We start from the raw sequence: 24000 nt of genomic DNA on the forward strand, positions 1-24000 counted from the left end.
TAAATGCCACAACAATATGATCTTTAACAATCAACAAGCCCCCATCGGCTCCCCGAGTGGACGACGGGAGCGGTGAGCTAAAGCTAAAGTGAGGCGGACAGCCAAGGTGCAGCGCGTCCATTTGTTCGGTGTCAGAGCCGAGGTGAGGGAAACGCTACAGCCGATGACAGCGGGGGTGCAGCAGGACACGCCGTCGGGCGGTCCCGTCCGTCTTTAGATGATAATCTCAGATTACTTGTAAACTGTTGCCACCGTGCGGCTTTCTTTAGAGAAGCATCAGATAATAAAAATCTGTTGGCTGAGGATGGGGAAGTTACGTGCATGTATGTGTGAGTGTGGTCCTAATGAAGATATTTCTGGGGCTTTCTTTGTGTTTGCCTGTCTTTAGTCAAGAGGATGGATGGCCCGGTGATCAGTCTGGACTGCACGCCGGGTCGATTTGTCACCAGCGGCTGGCACTGGCAGCACACGGCTCCTCTATCTGGATGATTTGTGAAACCAGGGGCTGTATTTAGCGCTCCCGTTTAAACAGATCATCAGAGGATACTCCTTATGTATACATATGCATGCGGGTGCGTGGAAGTAAAGCGAGGTGCTTGGTCAAATGGCGCGTTGGGGGGGGCCTTTTCAGCTGGGGGGGGTGGCTTTGAATCATGAGGCTTTCCTCAGAAGAAGCTGTGTTTAAACCAACACTTGTTTGCTCACATCAGCTGGAGCAAATAAACACGTCCGCCAAGGTCGGCGTCGGAAGCCCTGGACGGGCCCAGGAATGAACTAAATGAAACACTTTGTGCGGCATTACACAGAGGGAGCGACTAATAACCCCGCATATGTCTTCATCTTAGCAGGCGCGTAGCCGCAGAAGCTCGATGGCACAAAGCTGGAAATCCCACAATTTATTCGATTCCCGGGCCGCGTGTTGAACAGCTTAACGCGTCCATTTGAACATGGCAAGGCGCTGAGACGGGGGTGCCGCGGGAACGCAGCAAGCCCAACACGACATATGGGCTGACGTGTAGGGGGTAGTCGGAAAACAACTGTAAGCCTGCACCACTGGCTGCCGCCTGGGTTTGCTTTTCCCCGCAAAACTGAACGATTCAGGAGACAAAAGATGCGCAAAGCTTCTTTTTTTTCATTTGCAGATTGGTGCAAATGTGCAGAAATCCTGCTTTACTTTTATGTTGCTAAAGGCCAAACTTACCCGCAGATGTCACATTTATACTCTCTCATCCCGAGGTGCCGCTTCACGTGGTTCCTGGCGTCTCCCAGCTGAGCTGTGGCGAAGTTGCAGATCTTGCACATGAAGGGCTTGGATCCTGGAGCAAAATCAAGCACGGAGACTCAATATTACCTCTGAAGGAAATGTGTGGCACTCTTAATAAAACATGAGTGAATAAATGCTGAGCAGAAATGGGATTTTACGTCACGCGTCGTTTCTCACTGTCGGCCATGCGCTGCGTTATTAGTTCTGGGCGAGGACGTCGGCCCACTTCAGTGTTATAAAAAACAAGAGGCCTTTACTTCATCCCCATAAAAACTACAGTCACACTCCTGCGTTCACTCTCTATCCATCCTTGTCACTCTCCCTCGTCTCCTACCTGCTCCTTCTTTGCCTGTGGATGCGTAAATTGGATTCCAAAGGTCAGGGCAACTACGTAAATCAATTCTGTGTGTGCTCACTCCCTCCCATTCCATCATTAAAGCTCTAATCACTCTGGCGGGCGTCATGGGGAGGCTTCTCCTTAATTATTGTCATTAATAAGTCCGGAGGCTGAGGTGGCTTGTGAGAGTGTCAGAGCTTCTTATTGTGATCAGTCGTTTTAGAGCAGGAGATGGCTGATTCCATCAGAACTGCACACACTCAACACACACACACACACACACACACACACACACACACACACACACACAGGAGTAACACAGAGGCAGAACACTTCTACCACAGTACGCTTTGATTCAGTTACTTTGCAGCGGATATCAGCTGAAAACCGCGGCGTGCTTGTCTATACTGCTCACATACTTGTGTAAAGTCATCAGTTGCTCCCCAAGTGCTGCTCCAGTTCCAAGTAGGCAGGCCGCCAACTTTCTGGGTGTGTTCTCGCTTCCCGCTATTGCATCAGACGTGACTTGTTTGGTCTCGGGATGGCCAAGTATCTCTCAGTGCATTTCACCACAGCCAGCGGTGGCGAAGTATAGACTTTAAAGTACTGACTTCAAAGCAGGAAGGAGAGCAGCTTGATGCTTTGCTTGGGAAAAAATTGGAGATTCCTGTCAAAGCTCCTCAGCAGAATATTGATTCATTCGAGTCACTGGCTTTAATAAAGTGGATAAGTGCATCTTTAAGGAAAATAATTTCACTTCCCTTATTTCGCTGCTGTTTTTCCAGTTAACCACTCACGCAGACTATTTTTAAATGAACAAACGCACAAACAAAATGCATATTGTGATTGTCAGGCTGAGCCGGAGTCTCAGGCTTCCACACTGCAAACTAAGTGACTGCTGGATATAATCTGATATCTCAGGCACATACGCCTTTTTGAGCAAAGCCTGGCCTCTCTCGCAGCAAATATCCCAAGACGCTCTACAATATTTATTCCAGGGACAGCTGCTGATTTGATTAAGCACTTTGTGTAGATTACTAATTCGTTCATCCACGGTTCACTTGCTGTGAGCAGGAAGAACGACACATCGAATTTTAAGCTGGTAACGAAGATTGAAAGGCAAGCCGGCGCTAACAAGGCCTGTAAACACAGGGGGCACGGGGGGTGGGGGGTGTGGGGGGGGTATCTGAGCACGGGCAACGGAGGAGAGGGCCTGTTCATTTCCCTACAGTATACACACCCCCCACATACACACACAAGGCAAAGAAGAAACAAAATAGATAAAAACCCCTATATGTACTTAGACACTTCACACCAAAATGTGCAGACTCTTTGACGCGCACAGAAATCACGCGGGACAATCAACACCCGAGAAGACCGACATCCACTCGCTGCAAGAGTCACACCTGCGTCTCGACAGAAAACCCACCTGGCAGCACCTGCGCGCGTATGCAGACACCTGCATTCCATTCACGAGACATAATCACCCTGCGGACAAACACAAGGAGATGCCATCGCTCCGTCTCACACACACGCGCGCACGCACACACACACCAGCGGAAGTTAAGGTGAGAAGCGAGCGTGTGTGTGTGGAGTCGATTTGTCCAGATGGCTGGCTGAGTACGAGACATGGCAGAGAAGAGAGAGATGTAACGTCCCTCAGTTCCCCCATCTTATCACATTAATACTCCACCACTCCACTTAAACAGCCGCCGTGAAACTGAAATTGACCATCAATGTGGTGTCATGTTAAATTAATATTGCCATCCACACAGGGGCGACGTGGCTCCCGCACATTTCAGATGTGACGGGGAATGACTAATTCATTTCCTGAGAGGAGACGTCAACCTCGTGCAATGTTTCCCCCGTGCGTGCACGCGCGCGCGCTCCGCCCGTGCACGTGCGATGTCTCAAGCCTCGAATAAGCTCCGCAGCGCTGTGCTGGTCCTGCCATTAATGGTCACACACAGAAGAAGAACAAGGCACCACCTCTTACTGAAATACTTTAAATGATTTTTAATCCTGATATTCTCCATTTTTACAATCTGTTGTCGGCATGGCGACGCTGTTTTCACATATATACTGGTCTAGATGTGCGTTTTGGATCAATTGGGGCTAAACTTCCTCCCTGCAGAGGTGCAGAGCGGTGGTGAATGCAGGGGCGTGGCGGCTGCAGATGGTGGGAGGTGGGCGGCACAGCTGGTGCCGCCCACAGCCAGGTGCAGACACTCTCGCCATCTCGGGGCCTGTTCCAAAGACTCCACAGAACGCAGGCTCGTTCTGCTGAACTTCTGCAGTCCAGACTTGGACAGTCATACTTTTAAGTACAAACTTTCCCCCATTGCTGCTCCTGCTGGCTGTGGTGAAATGCATTATGGGATGCCTGGCAGTCCCCGGTCCACACGAGTGACGTCCTGATGCATTCTTGATAAAAATGGGCAGAGCGGGAGCACTACCGGGAAACTCGGAGCGTGCGTGGCAGGTTGTGAACTGGGGATTGGGACGGCACTTTGGCAGAGATTCGTGACATTTTCACGAGAACGCGAGAACGCGATTTATCTTTACAAAAACACAATGCGTGTTTAAAGGTGCACGTATGCACGGCATGTGGCTCCGTTTTCCGACGGTTCTGTCTGAGGTCAGACAGCCATGAAAAAGTGAACCATTTACCTCCAAATGCAAATTCCAGCAGTAGCCTCATTTGGCTAAACACAAGCACGTTCCTTTAAGAGACAAAGTGACAAATCTGTGTGCAGCCTCCCCACTACATCTGCTGATTTCACTGATTAATCAAACGAATAAAATCTAGGTCTTAATTAAAAGGATCCGGACGTGCTCCCGGCCCAGAAACTGACCCACCGCGCAGCTCCGCGGCCCCACAAACAAACTCCCAGAATAAACGACCGCCGTGTAAAAGGTAAATAATCCACCGTAATGAGGGAAGGTAGCGATGATAACAACTGGCATATGTTGTCAAAATGATGAAAAATATGGACTTTCCACAAATAAGAAGAGCGTAAGTGAAGGCACGGAGGTAGACTCATAAACAAGAACATAACTCAAAACAGCCGGAAAACCTGAAAAAGGATTCATCATCGGAAACCTCAGAATGTGCCCTTGACTTAAAGCTATCTGTTGGGACCTCAGTGTCACAGCTTTCATTTCCTTAAGTAACATTAAGTAAGTGGCCTCAAAACTCCAGAATTATGTCGCAGGATAGAATTATGAATACATATATACTAATCGTTATTAATAAAGTGCTGGCTCAACGTTAATCATCAGGAATTTAACCTCCAATTTGACTTCCATCACCCAAGGTGAGTGGCATACTAAAAATAAGGACAACTAAATTGATTTATCAGCCTCTGCAACTTAACAAATAGGAACAATTTATCGCTCTGCTTTTCAGACCAATCTGTTATCTGGGACACTTCAGTACTTTTCCACTTATTGCAGGTATCTTTATGCAGTTAGACAGCAGGCTAGATCCTCCACGCTCCCTAAATCTGAAGGGAAACCTCTCTCACTCACTCACACACACACTCACACACACACACCACTGTGTACGTATCCGGTAAACACGCAGCTTAGACTTCAGTTTAAGAGCCATTAAAGTTTAGGCAGAAAGTGGGCTGAACCAGAGGAGACAGAGAAGGGCAGTTATCGATGGCGCTCTCGCATCTCCTTCCTGCATTAAGTTGATTTTAAAAGCAATTAATAGGTGCGGTCAGGGGAAAATAATGGAGCGCCCTGCGTTCTAACCTGCTGGGCGCTGCAGCCCTGGCCAGCGCCGCCCTGCTTTGCATTATAAATGACAAGATAAATCTTAATGGATTGAGCGTAATCAGCAGCCCATGAAGGCTGACATGTACACGCGTTCAGCAGCCACACCGGCGCTCACACACACATACACAAACATGGAGACGCGGACACAAGGGAAATTAAAGGCTTTGAATACGTCTGCATTGATTATTTTAAATTATTAGCCCACCTCTCTTTGGACTTCCAATGCTTTTAGCCGAAGCTTTAACACATTTACAGAGACTTATTGACTATAATTACAAGTGAGTCCTGGTAATGGACACATCAATTATGAGTCGCACATGTCTCTGACCAAGCGCTGTTCAGGGAATCCCAATCTGTGGTCCATTAGCGTCTCTCCTGCTGGTCTGAAGCTCAATCAGTCTTTACCTTCACATCCACTGAAACAGCTACTACCTGGCTGCAGTAGATAGCAGCCTAAACATTAGCTTAAGCTCAAAGGAGGGCGCCAAATCCTGGGCCTGCTACTGATCATTAACGTGAGGATTAAGCTGGGAATCTGCTGACGGGGGATAGAAACGGGGCTTATGTTGGTCCACAACACAGTGAATATTGTAAATATGGCACCTTATTCGCTGTATGAGTGCTATTTTCTCAAAATGCGACGAGCCGCTTGTGAAACACGTACCCGTGTGCGTGCGAATGTGCGCCAGAAAGGCCATGGAGTTGCTGCTCTTGCACACTTTGCCGCAGTATTTGCAGACGCTGCCCTGGTTCTCCTCCCGCTCCCGGTTGATCTGCTCCGTGTCCTCCAGCACGTACTTGTTCACCTCCCTCAGAAGCTCCTCGTGCTTCTCCTTGATGTGGACGAACAGGTCCTGCTCCGTCTCGAAGCGGTCCGTGCACTTCACGCACTTGAAAGTGGCGCCCCCCTCGGGCAGCTCCTCCACGCTGTTCTGCTCGTTCCGGAGGTGTGCGGCGCTGGCCAGGTGCTGGTGCAGGTTGCTCTCGGTGTAGAAGGACTTTCCGCACACCAGGCAGTGGAAGTGCTTCTCCTTTGAAGGGTGCTTCATCGAAATGTGGACGTTGAGGCCGCTGATGCCGTCGGCCATGAAGCCGCAGTCCTCGCAGCGTATGTGAGAGCTGCCCGTTTTAGCCTCCTCCCTCACCTTTGCTTTAGGCTGCTTGAGTTTTCGGACGTACGGAGAGCTGGTGGGGACTGGGGCTCCGCCAGTCAGGCAGATCACAGCAGCCTCCCCCTCCAACGCCAGACCTTCCTGCAGCATCTTCTCCTGCACGGCGAAGGACTTCATGGACACGACGCAGCCGTCAAAGGGCGGCGCTCTGCACAGCTGTGCGTCCGAGTGCGGGCCGCCACCTTTAGCCTCTGAATTCATCCCATCTTCATCAGCATCGTCCTGATCGGCGTCTTCCTCGCCGTCTTCCTCGGCGTGCTCCGCAGAACTCTCCGCCGGCGACTCGGCCGGGGTCCGTCGGGGTTCGGAGATCGGCGGATCCGGATCCGCGGCGCTCGCCGAGGCGAGGTTCTCTGCCTGCGTCTCGTCCGCGCCGCCCAACAGAACCACGATGTCAGACGTAGCTTCGCTTTCTGCAGCTTGGGCGTCAGGACCAGGTTGGGGCTCGTCCGCGGCTCCCGGGGCTCCCGATTCTGCCTCTTTCATCTTTGATGGAGGCGCCGTGGGCCTCTGCCCCTCACTTCCAAACTGCTCCAGGTACTTGTGGCCCTTCTGTTTGTGCTTTTCGGTGTTGACGTGGCGAGACATCTCCCTGGCCGTGACGGCGTAGTAGCTACAGGCCAGGCAGACGTACTCAAAGTCTCTGGTGTGTTTCCTCTTGACGTGGAGTTGGAGCGACGGGAGTGACTGAGCCACAAAATCGCAGTGGCTGCAGGCGTTGACGTTGCTTTGGCTCTGGTTGGCGTCCACCTGAGCCAGCTCGTCCTCGCTGCATTCAGCGGGCGTGGCCACATCAGACTCCTGATCCATTTGGGGTTCCTGGAGCTGCGTCTCCGCGGCCTCCTCCTTGGATCCGCTCGTGTGATTGCTAGCGAGGGTCTTGTTTGCGCACTCTTGCATGCGCGTCACGTGCTTCTTGGTGATGCAGTGGCGATCCATGTCTCCTTTGGTCACGCAGCTGTAGTTGCACAGCGTGCAGCTGTAGCCGTACTCTTTACTGTGTTTGCGGCGGACGTGGACACTGAGGTTGGTGGCGTTAGACACCACCAGGCCACAGTAACCACAAGTAGTGGTGGATCCGAGCTTTGGTCTTCCTCTTTTCTTTTTGGGAGGTTCAAGCTCTTGATCCTCATCAAGCGGAGCGTCCGCCGTCTCATCCGTGTCCAGGTCTCTCTTCAGTGAGGCCGCCATGTCTCCCTCCACCTCCACCTCCACCACGTCAGCAGCTTGCTTACGGTTTTCTTGTGTTGTGCTCTCAACATAGAACTCGAAGGCCGATAACTCCGGGCTCCTTTCCCCTTTCTCTTGCTGCTTATGGCAGCCTGAAGACAGGTGAGCCTCCATCCAGGTCGATGTTGCCGAGAAGAAATTGCACAGTTTGCAGCGGAACCACTGCTGGTCCAAGTGTTTGGCCCGAGCGTGGTTCTCCAGCAGAGCGACTGCACCCACTGTAAAATCGCAGTGTGGGCACTTCAGCTGGGTCCTGGACGGTTCATGCTTGGTCACAACTCGGGTTGGAGTGGTCTTCGCCGTCGTGCCAGAATCCTTCGGGTCCTCTGAGTCCATGTCTTCATCTTTGTCAACTGGAAGAAAACATTTAAGACAAATGTTCTCAGTTCTGCTTCCCAGCAGATGACAAAATGTGCAGCTTGAAAAAATGATTGATCGGTATTCTGATGTCACATATGAAAAACAATGAACATATACTCACATGTATATGGCGTGTCTTTGGCATGTGATCTCTGGACATGCAAATCTAGATGGGACTTGCCCCAAAACTCTTGGCCGCAGTAGTTGCAGGAATAGATTATCTTTGGTTTAGGGGTTCGCTTGCTCACTCTCCTCGCTTGAGTTGTTTCTTCTTGATTTTTTTCTAGACTCTTTGCGTTGCCACTCTCATCGGATGACCCCCTCAGTTCATCAGAATTTTGGCTTTGTTTACTTTCACTCGCTGTCTCGACACCTGCTTCTTGGTTGACATCAACAGAACTCGTCTCAGTCAATTTTACACTGGGTTTCGCATTGTTGGGGGCATTCTTTGATCTGTTCCCGTGCCTTCTTGCAAAGTGAATCTTTAGTGACCTTGGACATTTGGCAGAGAAGCCACAAACTGTACAGACAGTTTCGGCGACAGAGTCTGGTTCCAAGCTCACCGTGAGTTCTACGCCTGTTCTGTCAGGTTTGGCGGTCCGGCTCGGTGAGTCAGTTGCCGACTGCTCCATTTCCACATCACGTGGCTGTTGGTTATTAATGGTGTCAACTTCCTGCTTCTGGTCCTCAAGAGCAACCTTACCTGACCTCAGAGTTTTGTCCATACCAAGGACCGTTTTATTTCTTTAACAGTGTAATTGGTTGTTGTTGCTGGCTCAAACTCCCTGGGGGGATAAAAAAGAAAGGGAATTTTTATTATTTGCCTAAAAGAAAACTCAGTGATAAATATGCTGCACTAGAGTCATTATAAAGTTTCTTTAAAGTCATACATGTTCGAAAGAAAAAAGAAAACAACAAAGTTATATATTTTAAAAAGGTAAATGTCGCCATCTAGTGGGCAGTAAGATGCGATCTATTTCCTACTACAATATAATATGTTTAATTAGAGTTTGTATGTAGGTAGCTGCAGAATTATGTTTGAAAAGTAGTCTTAAGGCGCACTATGCAAACCTGGAATATTGTTCAGAAAACATGTCAGAGGAATAAACCGTTTCAGGGCTGTTGAGGTGCACAGGTGTGATTAACAATTTGCCGACAATATAAGAGAAGTTTGTAATCAAATTTTTAAAAAAACTAAAAAAATTCTTTAAATAACAGGTATTTTAGTGTAGTTTATATACACGTGTGATGTTTTGAATTTTTGCTTGGATTGTGTCCTCTCTCCACGCACAATATGCATTAGTTTACAGTTTACTTTTCATATGAATTCACCTTTGTTTTGCAACGTACGATATCATTATTAATGTATTAATTACTGTGTAAATATAATGTATTTTCCTGTCATGTCCCCTCTTTTCATGATGGTTTAGGTTTTTCTTTGCAGGCCCGGCACATTTAAAGTTTTGATCCACTGTGCCAGTGATTCGATTGGGCAAATATGAAGTATGCCTGCACTGTGCTTGTTTAATTCGTATGCTTAATCTTAGTGTTACAAGTTTGATAGAATCTTGTGCATGTCTGTTGCTTGCTAATCAATATGTGCCTTGGATTAAAAGGTTAAATTACGCAAAACGTCTTCCCTAATGCTCTAGTTTTGGTAACTTTAGATAACAGGCTGCTCAAATAGGCTTCTCAATCGGTTTCGATTAGCTGTAACTATAAATATTCATCCAAATCGAGCTTCAGAGTAGCGATAAGTTAGCTCGATAAAAATTACAAGTGCTGTGTAGAAACCAAAGCAAATCACTTTCTTTATTCCACGTCGTTTAACAACTGCTGGCACGTATTAAGTTATAGCTAATGTTGCTGTCTCCCATGCTAACATGCTAACATGTTTTCTAACTTTAAACTACTGAACGCGTGTCCAATTAAAACACCACATCAGCGGCGTCCACCAATCAAATCGCGACGTGGGCGGGCCTAGGAAGGCTCCGTGACAAGGAAAACGACGGCGGCACAGAGGCCCAAAAAGGAGGCTAACACCGACCGTTGACATTGTATTGCAAAATGCCTGATATGTACTTGAAATCAATCCAAATACTAATATGTTATATCCGCAGAGATAATCGAGGCAATACTAAGGCGTTTAAGGATCGCCAAAGTTGTTCTTACCTTTTGTTAAACGATAATTCCCACTATCCGCGCTTTTTGCTGCTGGACACAAATGGCGTACCGTAGCGCGAGCCATGCGTCACAGCAGAAGGCGGAACGATTGCTGCCCGCGCGCCGACTCTACTTCCCTCTGCATCAGCTGATTTGGTCACGTGACATGCTGTGGTCGGTGGGAAAAACGAAATTTTGGGTCCATTTGGGTCCGTTATTCTACGGGATGTGGTCGAAAATGTATTTCAATGGAAAAGTTAAGGAAGGGGCACGAAAATGGTTAGAATGACTTGAATTTTAACGTAAATCCACGTGACTTTTTCTATATGAGGATAAGAAATGTTTAATAATGCCGCAATCTGAGGCATCAGTATTAAGTCTAGATCGAGACGATATTTGAGTGTTAAAATCCCAGTCTGTGATGAATGACCGTTTCCATTTGACATGTACCTAGACTGTTTGCTTTGTAGCAAGACTGAAGATGGATTAAGGCATGGTCATTAATTGATTAAGTGGTGCGACGGGTCAGGAGGTGATAAATGATACCGCCTGCAATGAACACACAGTGTACTTTGCAATTATTTTCTTTAATTTATCACAGTCAAAAGTATGACACACGGACACACACCTCCACTTTCCCCAATTTTTCATTAGAATCATTATTCATTTTTCCATTTCTTGTCTATTAAAATTCTGCCTTTGTTTGACTCTGCTTCCACCCCCATCTTGTTCAGAATACGTTTTTTTACCCAGTATGTTTTTTTTTTCTATTAATTTCTGCACTGATAATTTATACAGCCTTCTTCATTTGTATTTCAACATAATAAATGAATGTCAGAAAACATGTCCATAACCAAGAAAAGAACTACAGGTATGCCCAGTTAAATTGATGGCGCCCTCTTACACACACACACACACACACACACACACACACACACACACTCATTGTAAAAAAGAAAAAAAAAACCTCTACGGCTGCCATAATAAAAAAAAATCCACACAGATGTTTTCAGTTTTTTTCCTGATAAGTCATTTCTCTGTGTTTGGCTGCGTTTGAAGGGGCTTTTCATTAAAAAATGCATCCACAAGTTTGTTGAATTCACAGATGTTACCAATTAGATCAACAAATTTTGATTTTATAATATTAATATTATTGCCTAATGTCGTAGGACAATGGAGCATTATGCACAAAATTCAAAGCAAAATACTGAAGAGACAAAATTGAAAAGAAAAGCGATAAGTGACACCAGCATTATTTTCACTTGGACCTTTTTAGCCCTAAAGTGTCAGAGTGGAAAGAAATGCCCTAAAGTTTAAGGCATTTCTGGAGATTGGATGATTTAAAGTTAATCAGTGGGGATAATGCAGAACATCTGCATCCTGCTATCACACAGGTGACTAAAGCCTGAGCAATGAGGAAGAGAAGGACTTTCAGATTTAGCTCCAACAGAAATCTTGAACAGAATTTGTTTCTTCTGGGCAGTAGGGCACAACTCCCCCTAATCAGCCTTTCGTTAAACTCCGGTAACATGCAAATGAATAAAACCTGCATCCCAGATTAACCCAGATGTGTCGAATCTACAAAGCTGCAACAGAAGACCATGATATACTGTATGTGGTTTCAGGAATGTACCTAGACTGAACATTTGCAGCACAGGCCTTCCCTTATCAGACAGTACTCTGTAGAATGGATGGTTGGTGACTTACTGAGATTCAGAACCAAGCTGAACGGAACATACCGGGCTGAAAACGGAATGGTTCATCCATCAACACTACAAAGGTGCTCTGGACACCTATCCCAGCAGACGCCTGGGCAGGAGGTTGGGAATACACACCGGATCCATCACTGATCCACACTATTTCTATACCCTTGATCCTGAAATGGACCAAGTATAATTTTAGACCCATGGCAGGCAGACAAGTAAGACTCCTGCTTAAAAATATAACCCAGTAGCATCAGCCAAAACTCCACCTGAATTCCATTCACAATAGTAACTATCATCACAGCTACCAATATTGAGTCACCCCCTACCGATACCGCAAAACAGATGACTGGGAAGCACAATCTGACCATATCAAAACTTTCTTTCTTTAAAGGTAGCAAAGAGCCAAATGTTGCTCTGGTCTCCTTGCAGGCAGGCGGTGCTTATCGCTTTTCTGAACTGGACAATGTTTGTTAGAGCTACAGCGACATGCCAAATGTGTATTCTTTCACAGCGCCGGATGAAGCCTTGTCCGAAATAAGGCACCGCGTTGCTTTATCCTGCTTGACTAAGGGCATGAAAAGCCGGAGAAATTGCAGACATTTGCAGCAATGAATATGTCTGAATCAATTAAACACTGCCATCCAGGTTGGACAGCTTCAAACACAATGAGTAAAGTGGAAATAAAATGAGGGAGAAGAGCTTCAAAGCACAACTGGCGCACACACATCCTGCAAAACTTGATGTAGTCACGCAGTTAACCGCTAGAGGGGGCAGTTCTCACATTTATTAAATCTATATTCCGATATGGCACTCTTCCACTACAGCTGGTGTGTGTGTGTGTGTGTGTGTGTGTGTGTGTGTGTGTGTGTGTGTGTGTGTGTGTGTGTGTGACGTTGCTATGGCGCGACACACGCACACACACGCACAAAAAAGCAGCACTTTGCCAGAAGCTCAGTCCTGCCAGAAAGTGATAATGCTGCAATGGTGTTTATTGTGTTTCAGGGAATAGAAATGAAGGAAGAAAGAAAAAAAGGAGGAAAAAAATACACAATCACAATTACAGAGACAGTGTTACCAAGTAAGGACCTGTTTTATCTGAATTTACAGACGCAGCCATAAATGGGACTTAAATAGGCACAGACAGCCTTTACAGAAGACTTATTGTCTTTTGTTGCTCTGCAACTTACTGAGCCATTTTTAGGCAACCATTGAATTGCCTTGGAAAAATCCTGCCAACACGACAGCGAATGCAGCCCCGCCTCCCGACCACAGTTGATTGTTGTGGCGGTTCTGGTCGTGAGGTGTGCCTGTGCACAAACTGGGATGAAATCCCTTGTTGTACCGGCTGCTATCAAAACGGCACAATTTCCCAGCAGCCACAAATGCATCACCGAGTAAATACACAGACCATTTAGATGGCGAATGAAGGCCTGATTGGAGTTTAGTGGGTTTAGCTTGACAGGTTTAAAACACAGGTTCATGCATCAAAGGAGCTTTGGATCATGTTTCAGTGACCTGCATCGTTTTACATTAGATCCACCACATAGAGCCTTTAAAGGAGCTGAGCAGTGTGATTTACATGCAACATTGGGATAGCATCTTGAAGTGCTCTGTTTTATCCTGTCCTCTGCTCATTTATGATCTTGCCCTGTTCATTCTAGTCAACCTGCATCCCAGGTGGATGGTATGTGTGGTAGCATTCCTTCAAACTAGCTTTCTTAATCCCCAACACTCAGGTTCTGATGTTTCCCTCTGCAGACCTGGAACCAGTGCACGGATCAGGTTTTCTGTACTATAAAGGAAGCTGCCTGCTTTCTCAGGCTCCCAGGTAAGTGTGTTAAGAAGTGTGTGGGATCAAACTGCAGCGCCTGCTGCCACCACCGCCACCAGAGGGGCCAGCGTCTGGCTGCTCGGGGCTCGTTATTCTCTGGGAGTGTCCGAGTTGAAACAGTCAGATGATAAGTTCATTGTGGGATCTCCTTGGTTTTCTGGCAGCAAGCACCACAACACAACGCAAGACGCACAGCTGCGGGACAAACTTTCTCTCTGCTCTGTCTCTCTCTGACACACACACACAACCCCCCCCCCCCCCCCCCCCCCCCCACACACACACACACACACACACACACCAGACAACCACATCCCTCCCTCCTTTCCTAGAATTGTGACCTCACTGCAATAGGCAGAATCGGAGGCATCACCTTGGGAGTTTAGTTGTGCGTACATGCGTGTGTGTGTGTGTGTGTGTGTGTGTGTGTGTCTGCATTTATCTGAAACTGCCTGTGCCATTGAAACAACTTTGGGTGGAGCTCGACTGTCTTTCTTGTCCTTTATTGTCTAAACATCTCCTCCCGCTGCCTTTCTGTAGTCTGATTTAATCTGGTGTCCGTTTCTTCTGGCATAAACTGGACAGGTGGCACTTAAGCAAAACACACGCTATATATTCCTACTTTACCCTCGTCTTGTGGCAGGTAAATAAAGCCCGACGCTGTCACAGAGGTAGAAAACATAAATTAATTGTTATTCCACTTTAGTTCTATTCCCACATTTGTGTAATAATGGAACATTTATGGATCATTCAGTAGACTTTTAAAGGCCAAAAATGTGTCCTTGCGGGACAAAATTCTCATACTTGAAGTAAATAGTTTGCACAGAAGAGGCTGCTGTTGGCAAAATCCGGATGTACAGTGAGCATAAGTCAGCGCGTTATGACTGCTGCCGCTCAAATAAACATGTTTGAGGTTGAGACTTATGAGAGGGGCTGTGTACAACACCAGTCAAACAGCCGTGATTTACAAGCCTGTCCGCCCACCCAAAGAGTCTGAATTACCCCAAGAGTGGTTTCTATGAAATCTCTCCCTGTTGGACCTCAGATAACCCTCCAGCCACAACACAAATGTGTGGTTTTTTTTATAGCAATAAGGAGCCACTTGACAGAATACTAATACTTAACATGCATAACAAGCTGTTGTCACCTGTCGTGCTGTGTGAGTAGTGAGTGAGCAGGAGCAGCCTTTAGTGGCTGCAGACCTTCAGCATTGCACAAGAACTCTCATGATGAGCCTGGATACAGTCGCCAGGCTCCATTTTTATTGTGTAGGTTTACATCATTGCACGAAGGGGTGTGGCTGTGTGCACGTTCCCTCACAACTCATAATGAGGAGGCTCTGGATTTGATTCCAGCTCGGGTCCTAATAGGTGGACTTTGAATGTAACTTCATGGTCTGCGTGTTCAAATCATGCACATTAACTGACTGTTGACATAACGTGTCCGTCCGTCCGTCCGTCCGTCCGTCCATCCATCCATCCATCCATCCATCCATCCATCCATCATCCATCCATCCATCCATCCATCCATCCATCCATCCATCCATCCATCCATCCATCCATCCATCCATCCATCCATCCATCCAGTATCCTAAGCAGATATTGCCATCTTGCTCTACACTTTGTCCAGCCCTTCAGGGAGGATCCAGAGGAGCTCTCATCCTAGCTGGGAGACACAACCTCTCGAGTCCAGATTCTTCCTTGGGATCTCCTTTTGGTGAGACATAGCCCCCTATACCTCACCAGGGAGGTGTCCAGAGGGCATCCTAATCAGATGTCCAAGCCACCTCATCTGGATCCTCCCGATGCGCAGTAACAGCGGCTCTACTCTGAACCCCTCCTGAGGAGGAAAGTCATTCCTTGTTTCCCTGATCTTGGTCTTTCCTCACTTCCCTCCACAGAACGTGTGCTGCACTGTCCCTAGAAAGGGATGAAATCTGGCTGAGAAGCGATCAACAGACGACACCGTGGAGGATCCACAAGAAATTCACAGCCTTGGAGTCTCTGGTGTCTGGACAGTGATGCTTTGTGCAGGTTCACGTCATTGCATGAAGGTGTGTGTGCACGCGTGCACGTGTGCGAAGGCGATTATGGTCATGACGTCTGCTTGGTGTTAGGGCTGAACCCACAGAGGCCCTGCCCTGACACACGCATTTCGCAGAGTAAAAAACACACTGTAGAACGGGACTCACCCCTGACATGCACGTTCACACACACAAACACACACGTGATTAACATTAATAGTTGGCTCTCAGAGAGGGTGTGTGTTCAGGGGGACCCTCACCAGCTGATGTTTGGAGAGCTTTGTGCCAGAAACAGCTACATCAAACCGAGAGACTGTGAGTCACTGTATATGCATTTGTGTGTGTGTGTGTGTGTGTGTGTGTGTGTGTGTGTGTGTGCGTGTGTGTGTGTGTGTGTGTGTGTGTGTGTGTGTGTAAACATCTTATATGGGAATGATCCTGAAGTCTCTAAACAAGCTTTATGGCCTTGCTGTAGACTGTCATAAATTTGTGCACACACACTTCACACCAGTTTTCACTTTCTGATGAGAAACCCGATACCTCCTTCGATGACCTATTTGGATAGCTTAGCATAGCTTAGTGCTTTACACATCGAAAAGAAACAGACACCGCGTATTTAAATCCACTTTGCAGCACATGCATAGGTTTAATGTGCAGCGTTTCTTGGCCTGGATCAGTTGTTGTGGTAATTAGCCAAGAGATATTTAGCAGTCGGTGTCTGTTGAACAATGCGTTGTTGTTGTTACACCTCACTTTAAAACCAGAGTATACAAGAGGACATGACATATAGGACTTACAGATGTACAAAATGTTTTCTTTAAAACCAGAGTATACAAGAGGACATGACATATAGGACTTACAGATGTACAAAATGTTTTCTTTGGGCTGAGCAGGACAGGCTAATTGTTTCCTCATTTGTCCCAAAGCTGAAGGAACTGATTGCTGCAGTAGCATTACTGTTAGCAAACAGACAGAGAGCTGGTATTCATCTTACTGAACATCAAAGCAATCTAACTAGACACACCTGCTGACCTTCACAATATCTAACATCAAAATAACCAGCTGAAGATAAATTTGGGCAGCAGAATGGGGAAGAAAAGTAATTTGAGAGACTCTGGACGTGGCACTTTTGGTGCTGATGATCTTCTGGAATCTGCAGGCGTAGCTTTACAGAAAATAGATTAAAAGATTAAATATCACTTGATTGGCAGTTCTCTGGATGAAATTGTTTCCTTGATGGCAGAGGTCAGAGGAGAGTGTCCAGAGGGCTTTGAGCTGACGTAGAGGGCCTGATGACCCCCCCAAGCTCCAGGTACGGCTGCTGTCAGTTAAACACAGGAGGCTCCAGCTACACTGTCCATCACTAATTCACTGGTGTGTCTCCAACTGGTTTCTCCAGTGTGACAATGAGTTCTGTGTACTCAAAACGTTCTCACCAGAGCTCAATCCATCAGAGCGTTCCTGGGATGGGCTGGGATTACTTGTGGGTTGTGGATGTCCAGACAACAACTGTATTACTGTTATTATGCCAACAGGAATTATTGAAGGCAAAATGAGGTCAAGTCCAGATTTAAAATGACTGAATGAAATAAAAACCTTCCCAGAGGCAGAAAGGTCGATCTAGCCTTTATGTCTACAGGATGGGATATATTGTTTGAGTTTGAGTCTTTGAAAGTGTTTGTATCAGCTCAAGTTCAGAGCTCTCAGTCTAAAATAGCCCCAAAGCTGGCCGGGAGTTGCAAACCTCTAAATGTCACCACCCAAAAGGACTGCAAACATCAAGAATGTAAATACGGAAGAAGTAATGAATGATTTCTAACAGTGGAACACTTGAATAGGCACCATTTTGGAGCCCAGTAGGGTGAGAGAGAGCAGGGGTGATTTTCCCAAACAGATTTAATTCCTTGATCTCTTTCAGGCTTTTGTTCTGCAGAGAGACGACTAAGGATATGGAGCTTTTGGGAAAGTTGGCTCCTGCACTCGAGCTTACTCCAACATTTGTATGTGGGCAAGACAAAAGAAGAGGGAAACACAGCCGATCCCACTGAATCCACTTTAATTTGTGGTATATTATTTATAAAACATAGATTAAACTCGCTACAACTAGAATTACAGTGCACCAACCTGTAGTTTTCTGTTTCAGCTGTAATTAATCCAAAATGGATGGAAAGACGTTTTACGGAATGATTGGAGAGATCTGGGCCTTTTTTCCGCTGTGGGTTTATCCACAGTGATAGATAAGGATCTGTCAGGACTTAGACTCCCAGCCCTGACAGAATAAGTCTCAACTATTTGAAGTTTTGCCCAGAGATCGACTGGAAGAGGTTTCAGCATGTTTCTCAAACCCCCAGAAGGCTCACGGATCACTATTTCCCACCTCTCACACTTAAATCCAGAGGCAGGAGGGTGATGTGTATCCACTCCCCCGCAGACGCCGCTGTTCTTATGCTCTTAAATGTTTTGCCTTTGTTGTCAGCCTGCATTTAAATGAACATGCAAAATACAAAAAAATAAAAAAGAGAGATGAGAAGCAAAGTTCCTCAAAGTCAGAGAGCTGAGCTGAAGTTATGTTTCGAACGCTGGCGGCGTGATCAAAAGGCAGCTTTATCTGTGTCGGTTTCCCAGCGGGGTGCCGCCGAGATCTTAAATATCGCTGCACTTCTCCACCGTCACGCAACGTTTAAAACGCTCAAAAGACAAACGGCGCTCCCAAATCATCAGGCGCTCCTTCTATAAACGTTCTTTTCATGTAACATTCCACTAATAAATGTCCCAAACTCCGTGTCTCGCAATAAATAACGAGCTTTTCAACCTAAAGGTAGCGGAGGAAGCAAGAGCACGAAACTACTGTTAAACTGGGGCTTTTGGCCGAGATGGAGGAGCCGGAGCCATCAGACGGAGGAGAACCAGACATCTCCACTGACAGCTGCTGTCCCAGAAGAACTGACCAAGATTATATCACAAACTGTAAAATTAGTCCCGTCCTGCATGTCTTTTTTCGGTCCTTATCTCGTTTATTAGACGCTTGGGTGGCCATCTGTCGTCGGGATCGTTTTCAGGCGATCTGAGCACAAATTGAGGCTTCTGAGGCACCAGGAGGTGCACCAGAGTGCCGGGATTAAGATATACTTTTATTAATTTACATGTTTTGTGGAGTAGAAGAGATATACAGTGAGAAACGGCCAACCCAACATCAGCTGCTGGCCAGTGTCCGAAAATACTGAATTCATCCCCAGAAATCTTAAATGTCATCAGTTCCACTGATGGGAGCTCTTTCTTCAACTGTTCTAGTCCCAGTTCTCCCACTATCAGTTTACCTCAGAGGACCTGAGAATAGGCCAAAAAGAAAAGACTCCTTCCCTCTAGAATGAGCTCATCTTTTCAGGAATGTGTGTGTGTGTGTGTGTGTGTGTGTGTGTGTGTGTGTGTGTGTGTGTGTGAGGGGAGGGGAGGGGGAGTCTCAGTACATACTAATATATAGTGAACTTAAAGGATTGTTCATAGAGCGTGAATCATCATGCACATGATACATTTGAAAATTTCAAGAAAATTTGAACTCTGTAATGAAATTTTTAAGAAGCCGAGAGGTCGGACATACGGAGAAAGGTCAGATGCAGCTCAGCAGATGTCGGATGATGCAGCTCTGTCATCTGGTGGGCTATTAGTTGCACGATTGCAGCTACTTTGGTCTGCAAATCCCCGTCGAACTAGAGACGAACCAGGGTGAGAAGTTGCGTGTTTATTTAGTTTTTCCATTTTGAGTCAATCTCATCAGTTGATGGCTCGTTCCGTATCGTTTGGGTTAAATTGTCCGATTGGACCTGCCCAGTCCTCCCATTTCCTCTACCAACTGCAAAGACAGATAGCATTCACCATTATATCTGCCAAACACATTTGCACATTGCAGTCTTTCCTGTTGCACTCCAGCCTCCAAAACGGAATAATCTCCACAGAATGACTGCAGTCATTTCCAAATTTTGTCCACCGCGTCTGATAAACTAGAAGTGTCATAAAGAGGATAATTTAACAGGCCAGCTCTCTGACCCCAACACACTGACTTGGCATAGAATTTTATGACAGATATAAACGCGCTAGGCAGGATCTGTTTCAGTGTGTGTGTGTGTGTGTGTGTGTGTGTGTGTGTGTGTGTGTAGAGCTCGGTTCAGTAGCCTTCGCAGAGATGTGGGAGATCTCTGGTGAGCCGTAAGAGCGGGACAGATGAAGACCAGACAATAGTTTTACAGGGAACAGTAAAGTAATGACACCGATTATGGTCCCAACATCCAAATGACGGTGTTCTTTACGGTAACCTCCGAGCACCGGCGGCCATCATCAGTACGTGACTGACGGATGAAGAGGGCTGAAGTGAGCACAGAGATTTCCAGGCAATAAATATCACTGAGACAAGTTCACCCTTTGCTGGACTCTTGACAAATATTATAGTTTTCCAGTATGTGTGTGTGTGTGTGTGTGTGTGGGTGGGTGGGTCGCCATTTGTATCATCCTGGTTGTCCAGAGAGAGAAGAAAATGTCCCGAACTGGGTGGGGTGGGTCGAAAAATGTATTTTCTGATGTCACACACGTTGGTGGAGCTACAGCTGACAAACTTTTCAAACTTCTAAGAAACACAGATGATAAAGTCTGTCGAGCTCCACCCAGAGTTGTTTAAATGGCACAGGCAGTTTCAGATAAATGCACACACACACACACACACGCGCGCGCACACACACACACACCCATGTGCATGCACTTGAGCGTAATTCTCCTGTCCTTTAGGAACTAGGAGCTTCCCCCAGCGTCCATGAAACATCTGGATTGCAGAATGCCTGAAGCCGCTGTTCCCCTGGCAACACTACATGAACATCCAGCTGACTGCCCGCCCTAGGTGTGTGCACACGTGTGCACGCCTGCGTGCGTATATTAAACATTCGGTTTAATCAATACAGACGCAGGATCCTGCAGCACTTCGCAACTTGGCTGTGTGATGCAGCAAACAGCTGGAAAGTGTGTTCTCAGGCGGCCCGGCTCCACTTCTGTACACTGCGTAAGTGCTTACATGACTTTTTTCCTCAGTTTCAGTTTTGAAACGACACACACGCGCTCTCAGGCGCACATGCGTTTATTGACGAGCCTCCACGAGCCCCCAGTGTGCAGTGGGAAACCAAACGAGGCTTGGCTGTCCATGGGAATGAGGTCTTTTCCCTGTACTTTGGCCCTGAGAATTTCCTCTTAATCTTCCCGTCAAGGAATAAAGAGACACATCTGTTGGTCAAACCTTATTTCATTTTGTTACTTCTTTCTTACATTTTGGGAGTATCTGAATAAACATCTTTTCCAACATGTCTATTTGGAATTAGCTTTTCTTTTTTTTTTGACTGAAGAGTCAACGATCTACTTCTTTATTCTGCCGGCCATGTGTTTCTGACTCATTTCCTTAAACCCCATTCAAAAGGGGAGCCAAGACGACACGGCGCACCACAGAGTCAGCTAAGGCAGAGGAGAGTCGCTACAACCCCACAATTAACCGTGAATGAAAATGCCGTCGGTTGCCAGGTTGAGAAAACTCGCCATGACTCCCAGTGACATGACCCCATGATTCATGTGAGCTCATCTGATTTCTGAGAGAATTAAAACCAATAGGCTGAGAACAAAGACTGGGCGTGTTGTGGTGCGAACGTCAGCTTTACAGACTCCAGCATGCAGCCTTTGTTTTAAGATAATCCCGAGCTGGATTTTATCCATGCAGATTAAAAAAACTCGCTACAATGACACATTCTTCTTCTTCTACTATATGACTGCGATCGCTACCTCCTGATAATTAAAAAAGATAAAGCATTTGCAATGTTTGTCGGAAATTGCGCTCCCACCATCATTCTGTCATCAAACAGGCTTTCAGAACCAATAATGACTCGCTTTCCTGGCCCAAAGTGAGGATAGCGTTAATGAGTATGGAGGCAGGTGCGGCACATGTGCGATACGGAGGGACCGGACGATGGGAAAGTATGAGCAGATTAGCTATTTCAGCCGTTGCAGCATGTCTATTTCCACCAAAATGAGGCCAAATCACATTAATCAGGCAAAGCTTTTCTTGGAAAGGAGCAGCAATGTTGTCAGTCAGAGTCGGTCTGTCGCTAATTAATTATAGATCACAAGGAATCTGTCATGAATTGAGCCAGGCAAACATACACATTGTGTCACAGGTGATGTACCACGCCCCATGGACCACTGTGTGTAGCGTGACAGGAGCCTGCTGTGATGCACCTGTGGGTTCTGTGAGGGTGTTGGTGTTTTGGCCAAACCTCGTCATAGTAGTGGTAGGGCCCAATGCTAAATGCTAGGAGATGCGAATGAATATGTCGCTCCCTTCATCCCAACCTGAGCCATGACAGGGTCCACATTCTCACCCATGAGTGCCATGACAACGAGGGTTCGAGCCCTTGTTGTTTTTGGGTTGATGTTTATGAGAAGCATGAAATGAAATTAGATTTTGCCATCTGTAGGAGCCGTTTGGTTTACCTAATTCTTCAGATGAACTCATTGAATGACTGGTGTGATGCAAAATAGTGCAGTTTCAGCATTTAAGGACACATTTGCCTGATTTTTCTTTTTTATTCTGGATGCTGACATACCGCTTGTCCCATTCAGATCTTAATAAAATGGTTACTAATCTCCTCAGAAAGAGCTCTTTACCTTAAAAGAGAAAAGAATCAGCGGTACTTTACCTCCCATAAAATATACTGTAAGTTGAATTTTTCTTTCCTGACACAATTTGGAATTTCACCCCATCGCCTTTGACTTCTCCGCTCTTCCACCTGCAAAAGACGCCCTCATTCCAGCCTGTCACCGGGGCACAATTACCTCATCCACAGCTGGAGCATTTGCGGCTGTTTTCAGGGACGCTCGCAGCAGAAGGGCTTAACCGAAACAGCTTCACCTCTTTTGTCTCTTTTCATGTGCTCTGCTGCAACTCTGGGCTCTGATGTAGGTGCAAATCCACCAAAACCAAAGTGGAGCATCAGCTAACTCACATTATCCATGCTTTCAGATGGATGAGAAGGGACGAGTGTGCAAAAAAAGAAGCCACACTTTCATCTGAACTGATTTCTAGCAGTTTATGGAATGAAAAAAAACCTTCTGCCACTTCCTGTAAACATGTTTTATTACCTGATGAAGTGATGCCGTCAGACAATCCACTGATAGCGGTCGGTAATGGATTTGCACGGATGCTCTTGTACTCACCGCCGTGTTCCAAAAGCAGTCTGTTATTCTTGGGAATTTCCCATCATGGCATATCTGATCTAATAACAGGAGTTTATCAGCTCAGTTATCAGTTTATCTTTCTACCATGGTTGATGGACTCAGACTTATGTCCTCAAAGAAACCCCAAATATGTGCTGTGTTAAATGTTGTTGTAGTTGTGGTTGGCGGTTGATTTTGGCTACCTGTTTCCCTGGTGTCTGAGGTAATCCTGTCAACTCCTGGCTGTAACTTCACTATCACTCTTGGCAGAAATGAAAAAAAAAATGCATCTATTGACGTGCCAAGTTTGTAAATAAGCCCCTGCTGCTGTGTTGGGGTAAAATTGGATTCAGTTTGAGGGGAGAAAATTATGCTAACCTGCAACGTCTGTGCAGAACTAAACAACATTGAGGGAGATAGAGGCAGAGACAGGCTGAGTCATCGGTGATGTTCTGTCGCACCACCAAAGCTGCGCAGCTTTCTGATTACTCTGACTCATTTGTCCGAATCCAGCCCAAAGTTCAAAACCTTCAGATTGACGCTCATGTGACAATCAGGCTTCCGTCACGTCCTCCTGCTCGGATAACCTCGGTTTGATCCGCGCCTGGTGAATGGGGGGCTTCCGTTTGGAATGCATCGTTTCAATGTTGATCCTTGTGACTTCTATTTGTGCGAATATTAAAACCAGCTGTTCGCTGTGACGGGGGAAAAAATGACGAAATTTGATTTGTGAGATGAAAAGTCCTCCGGCCCAGAGAGGGTTGAGAGATAGCTCTGGAGGGCCCAACATGGGTGTTCACATTGGAAGAAAATACCCCAACCTTTGGGATATGACCATTTGTGACGCTAGCCACACCCTATCCATCCGTATAATTCCAGGATTTATGCTAAG

General features: G+C 46.5%; 1 protein-coding gene across 1 annotated transcript in view; it reads right to left on the reverse strand.

Annotated features, from left to right (window-relative positions):
- znf407 (zinc finger protein 407) overlaps positions 1-10435 on the reverse strand; it is a 105116-nt gene extending 94681 nt beyond the window's left edge. The window contains exons 1-4 of the mRNA XM_011605376.2: positions 10322-10435; positions 8271-8934; positions 6052-8142; positions 1202-1316 (exon numbers count right to left, since the gene is read on the reverse strand). Of these exons, the coding sequence (XP_011603678.2) occupies positions 1202-1316; positions 6052-8142; positions 8271-8874 (2810 nt within the window). The 5' untranslated portion in view covers positions 8875-8934; positions 10322-10435. The remainder of the gene's footprint in view (positions 1-1201; positions 1317-6051; positions 8143-8270; positions 8935-10321) is intronic.
- Between the last annotated feature and the right edge of the window lie 13565 nt (positions 10436-24000).

This window comes from Takifugu rubripes, chromosome 7, assembly GCF_901000725.2.
Source record: "Takifugu rubripes chromosome 7, fTakRub1.2, whole genome shotgun sequence".
NCBI lineage: Eukaryota > Metazoa > Chordata > Actinopteri > Tetraodontiformes > Tetraodontidae > Takifugu > Takifugu rubripes.